The sequence below is a fragment of the Lontra canadensis genome, unplaced genomic scaffold (assembly GCF_010015895.1).
Source record: "Lontra canadensis isolate GAN:19392208 unplaced genomic scaffold, GSC_riverotter_1.0 scaffold63, whole genome shotgun sequence".
NCBI lineage: Eukaryota > Metazoa > Chordata > Mammalia > Carnivora > Mustelidae > Lontra > Lontra canadensis.
The window spans coordinates 4,402,010-4,408,009 of NW_022631057.1; the positions used below are offsets into that span (position 1 = coordinate 4,402,010).

Sequence of the window (6,000 nt, forward strand, 5' to 3'; positions counted from 1 at the left end):
TGTCATCTTTTCCCTATTTTTGCCTTTTCACCCACTAGGTTTTTTCACCCACTTTAACCTTAAGGGGAAAGGTCAAAGGACTTTTTTTGCATGAGAATACACAGAGAGGAAGACAGCTGGTAGCCTCAGGAAAAATATAACTAGATCTGGAGTCCCACTCCTAGCAACTACTAAAAACATCAGAAAGGATAAAAGATCCAAAGTAATGGAATCAAATTAGTCGACTACAAATTGTCGAGCTAATGGTTCCAGCAGGTCTCACAGCTTATTCATTAATTCTCATAACCTACTCCAAGATACCAAAGTTAGAAGCTCATAAAGAAGCCCAACTGGCTTCTTAAAAGTCCAAAGTTAAGTCAGATACCAACCTTTCAATTTTGTTCACTTGAACAGGAGCTTGCTGAATGAAAACTTAATATGTGAAATGACCTAGAGTATCAACAAAGGACAGTAACCAGAAGACACAAAATTTTCAGGCTTAAAATCTAATGAGAAATAAATAACCAAAAATCTAGGTAGGCATTTTTAAATCATATGACAGGAATATGGGTGCTATAAGGCTTACTGGAAAATGGTCCTTGAACTGTTTTTTGGTTTTTTGTTTTTTAAAGAATAAACGGACTTCTGATGGAGATGAAAAAGGAGGACATTTAAGAAACATGGATCTTCTCCTTCCACATTTACATTCTATCCATCACCCAGTCCACTTAGTCTATATTCAGTGCAACTCTCTGATCTACCCTCGTCCCACAGCCCATTCTCAGTGCTACTCATCTAACTAGTCCAAGCCAACAATATCCTTCTGGTCCTTTGCAATTTCATTCTCTGTGCTGAAGCCAGCATGACCTTCCTAAAACTTCAATAGGCTGCCATTTCCTTTGTCCAAGTTTTTTCTATCACTCACTGGATAGAATCTAAACATTCTATACAGCATAAAAAACATGCAAAATTTGACCTCTGCTTAGGTGCCAATCTTCATCTATCATTTTCATTTTACCTCCTTATGCATCTTGAAATCACCCCTCAGCAATTTCCAGAACACAACATACCTTGATGATGTCTTTGCACATGTTGGTCCTTTTGCCATATAAATTCTTCCCTATTCTTTATTTCTAAGCTCTAATGCTACCTGCTCTATGAAATCTTTACTGATTCCTTTAGTCCTTTGTACTTTTCCTGGTAAGATTACCTTCACTGCAATATGATTGTGTTTTTGCATGTACTCACTGAACTTGAACACAGAAAATATAACTTCCCATCTATTTATTGGTATTAGAGCGACTCAATAACTATTCAATTAATTAACAATAAGAGCAGCTAATATTCCTTGAACACCTAAATTTCACACAGTATTTTGAATGCTTCAGAAGACTATCCCATTTAATTCTCATAACAACCTCCATGAGATGGTACTATTAGCATTACATTAGCATCATCCCACTCTACCTATGAGGAAAACAAAAATACAGACAGGTTAAGTAACCTGCCCAAAACCTGGATTAAAAAATGCAGATGGTCTGAAATCACTATAGCTCATGTTTTTTAGCCAGTATGATATAATCTCACTTTCAATCTTCCCCTCTCTTTCTCTTCAGTCCTGGGTTTTGAAAAGCAAGCAGCCCTGTGTGAGACTGAAGCAAAAGAGGGGGTGGATAAAAGAGGGGTATAACATCCAATGCATTCAGAAAGGTAGGCGGCAGGTAAGTCTACAATGTGACCTATTGATTCTCACAATCTTGGTTAAAGATACTGCAAAACACCTTCCTCTTAGTATATCAGGAACTTAATCTTGCACAGTGTTTTCCTAAATTGTGTGCAAAGAACTGTAGTGGTTTTTTGGACATTAAAGAAGTACCACAGAAGGGTCTTATGATCAAATTATTTGAGGAAATGCCAGACTAAATGAAATTACCAAGTTTCTTTACTAGAGAATTTGACAGTTATTACAGACTATGAACTGTAGTATACATTTTTTCCAATCTTACTTGAACAAGAAATCCTCTCAAAGTATCTCACAGCCCTAGTGTTCAACAGGACAGTTCAGAAATCTAAGTATTGGGCCTACAATGCCATTTGTGCCCTGACCCGTTCATTCATCTCAAGTCAAATTAGGCCAAGTTAAGGCAGAACAGAGGAGGCATGTACTAGGAATATAAAGTCGAAGAAGCAGAACCTACTGAAAAGATAATGTGCTCTCAGGTATCTGAATCCAAAAATATTCTCTTCTCACAGTACTTGTTTCAGCTCTATGAGAGATAATTTATCCAGTCTGAATTTAGCAAGTTCCTTGTATTCCTATGCTCTTCCAATTGAATTACTCATAAAAAGTTATTTGATTCATGTTTGAGTCTCAAACACAGTAAAAACAGTGATAAGTAATTATTAAATTGGACTGTCAAAAATTCTAATTCGGAGATTCCAAGGCATAATAAAAAGCAAAAAGCGGTTACCACTTATGCTGTAGTATGTACTGTCCTATATTTTGAGAGCAAATGATTATCAGTATCTTATTAAATCAATTTCTACCTAAACCAAGTAACATAAGTAACTCAACACTGCAAAATACATGGGGATATATTAAACTGCATAATAATGTTACAAGGTCAAACTGCGCTTAAATGTTCCTTTTAACATTATATGTGGTGAAATATATTTCATAATTTCATAATTTTGATTTATACAGAAACAGCTTAATTGCTGCAATTTAAAAGTTCACATTAGAACTCCTCATATAAAACAGCTCTAAAAATTATTTTACTAGCAAATATTAGACCTCTTGAAATTATATGTTCACTGACATTTTTAACTTAAGGTTATAGACCACATCGCCTGCATATACTTTTCTAATAAAGGAAAAGTCGATTTATTAGTTATTATAATAACCAATGACTACTAGTCAAGACATTTCCTAGTCTCTACCTACAGAATTATATTCAAATCAGTTTTATTCTTAACTACAAGGCTAAACTGAAACATTCCAATTCTATATAGTACTAGATTCTAGAGAAGTGACTGTGTTTCTAATTCAAATATAGCCAGGTTCAAGGGGAAATAGTACACAAATTATTAAACTGAGTAATATAATCGAATTCAATTTTCTATCACTCAAAAATAGCACTTATCTATGAAATTAAATCAACATATAAATCAAAACATTACATTCATAATTATTAAGTCTGGAGTTTTTTCATACCAAATACCTGAACTAACGATCTGCCACCTTTTAATGGGACATGGGGTAGAGAAAATAAAAGCTAATAAAAAATAAATTCCTGAATCGAAACAATTTTAAAAGAACAGGATATAATATGTATTGACTATCAAATACCTACCCTAGTTAAGCATTCCTTTCAAAAGTTACCCTCAAAATTTAGTTTTTCATTATCACCTTTAAAATATCAGGAGAAGTTATGAGAGACAGAAAACAAGCTTTCTTTTCTTACCTATGCGGTCAAATGTTTTATCACATTTAGGACATTGCAATATCTTTTTGTTACTGTTCTGAATGACTACAGGAGTTAACCCCTCATGAATATTTCCTACAGAATCACCAGCTTCAGGTTCTTCTTCTGCATCATTATGCTCTTTTTCACTTTGTTCTTCAATGTCAGAGTATTCATCTGACATTTCCTCCTCTAGTTCATCTTCTTCAGCATTATATTCACTTCCAGGGTCCTCAGAATCATTTCTGTCTGACTTTTCCTTATCAAAATTTTCTTGATTCAAATTGTCTGACCCATCACCACTTTCTTGTTCATCATCACTGGTGTCATCAAACTTAATAGGACACTTGCGATTCCTTTTAGATCTTCTTGTGGAAAAACTCCTCTCCAGCATTTTTAACCCATGTTTTTTCCCTAATAAAAGGGACCTATGAGTTTTAGCTAAATGATTCTCTAAAGACTTTTTATAACAAAAATGTCTACTACAGAATTTACACTGATGATTATTTGATAGTCTTCCAGCTAATTCACTGAGTGTTTCTTCTGGTGATGACTTTTCAGCCAGCTCAGACTGAAAAGTGGCAACATTTTCATTATTTAGCAACTTAACTGCATCTATAATGTCCAGAAATTTTGCTGCCTCTAAAACAAGGGGTATTTCATATTTGTACACAAAAAATTCTGATGTGTAAAGAAATTCAAGCAAATGCTGAAAAACTGAGTGTGTTACGTGATCCAGGGTGACAACATCAGTGCTTGGATTTTTGCTCAAACAGGCATGGAAATAGCTACTGCCAACAGCAACAACAACTTTATGGGCACTGAATTCCTTTCCTTCTACTATGATAAGTAAGTCACAGAAAGATGGTTGCTTCTGCCTGTCATCATTTAAGTACTTCAGCAAATTCTTGTTATACTGCAAAGAACTCAAAAGTTTTCTCTGATCTGGAGAGGGAGGAAGTTCCTGGTAACAGTGAAGAGCTTCAGGAGTTGGTCTCTCTGTGGAATGAGTATAGGTTACTTCGTCACACTCCACTGCAACATTGCCTTCTGAAGAATCTTTGCGATAGCCTAGATGGATCTTCTCGTCAAGATTTGAAGTAACCTTTCTCCTTTTCTTCATTGCAGTACAACAATTTCAGAACAAGAAACTTCATAAGTGTCTTAAAGGATTTATTTAAAAAAAAAAAACAAAAAAACAAAAAACTAGATTGTCTAGGTTAACAGCTTCTGGAGGGGCGTGCCCGAGGATTTCATGGTCTGCAAAAGAGTAACAACCACGTAAAAAAAAACTCCATGGCAAAGCAATCCTAAATTATTCGCGGCATTCGTCTAACCCTTTCTAAAATAGAACTAAATTTGGATAAAGTCACACGTTCTACTCATTCGTGTCTAAGATTTTAGGGTGGAGAACAAGGAGGGCCGGGTTATAAAAGACAGCCAACAAAAGAATAATTTTAAAGGAAGCCGGGGCACACCTTTCAGGCCCGATTCACGAACGGGGTGAGAAAAAGGAGGGCAAAAAATGGAAGGACCCCCTCCAAGATCGCTGAGGGTGCAGGCTGAGGCGCGCTACATTCATGTTTAGGGGAGCTGGGTTGGTGACAATAAGGCCGTCGCGGCCGCGAAATCCACGTCTCTCCATTAACATGCCTTTTCCCAGGGCGGGCAAGGCACACCTCCTCAGGGACCCAGAGCGTCCCACGGCCAAAACCACCCCGCAGGAGACGGCCCCAGGAGGGGCGCTGAGCAGGAGGAGTAGGGTCAACCACAGGGACGACGAAAGGAAGCAGAAGAGCCTTCCCGGGCCCTGCCCAAACGAAGACTGCACTCGCCGACGCGAACCCGCTACCCTTCCCACCCCAGTTTCCCAGGGCAAACGCCCCACAGATCCATTACCGGGAACCCAGGGCTCCCCCGCTGGCTCCCAGCCGCTGAGCTCCACTCTCGGCGCGCTCGCTCCAGCGCCTACCCACTTCCGGGTTCAGCCCCCCACCTCACCCTCCCTCCCTCTGCTCCTTCCCCTCCCAGAGCCTCGCCGCCTCCACAGCCACGGAACACGTCAACCGCGCGCAAGCTCCAAGCCTCCGGGAGAGACCGGCGCGCGGCCCTGCGCGGACCACTGCGCATGTGTGCGCATCCGTCTTTGCGCATGCTCTGTAAGTTCTCCGTGCTCCCTAGGGGATCCTAGCTACGCCCCAAATCCGTTACTCCGGGTTTTCGCGGTGGTTTGGTGGCCTACTGAGATTGAACTAGACGAACCTTTGCAGAAAACCTCGCCGGGGAATGGCGGGGGGTGGGGTGGGGAGACCTATGACTTTAGTAGAACCTGGCAGAGGCACGAAAGCACGAATGGATTTCATCCTCGCTGATCTATTTAATAGCATGTGATCGATCACGCACCAACGGACATAAGCCCGTCTTAGCAAACACACTGCGTGTACAGAACAGATGTCGATGTCCTTTCGTTTTTTTTTTTTTTTCTACGTTAAATGGCTAACGCGGTTGCTCCTAAAATTGTTTTTTAACTTCTTAATGTACACAGAAGACATTGGGA

At 39.3% G+C, this 6,000-nt stretch overlaps 1 protein-coding gene across 6 annotated transcripts in view; it reads right to left on the reverse strand.

Moving 5' to 3' along the window:
- The window catches only part of ZBTB41 (zinc finger and BTB domain containing 41), a 46,218-nt gene extending 40,761 nt beyond the window's left edge, over positions 1-5,457 (reverse strand). For 2 of the 6 annotated variants that reach the window (XM_032878189.1, XM_032878191.1), the window contains exons 1-2: positions 5,343-5,454; positions 3,444-4,703 (exon numbers count right to left, since the gene is read on the reverse strand). In XM_032878189.1, the coding sequence (XP_032734080.1) occupies positions 3,444-4,566 (1,123 nt within the window). In that variant the 5' untranslated portion in view covers positions 4,567-4,703; positions 5,343-5,454. Of the gene's footprint in view, positions 1-3,443; positions 4,704-5,342 lie in introns of all 6 variants that reach the window. The other 4 variants (XM_032878192.1, XM_032878190.1, XM_032878188.1 and 1 more) reach the window with 3 other exon arrangements.
- Between the last annotated feature and the right edge of the window lie 543 nt (positions 5,458-6,000).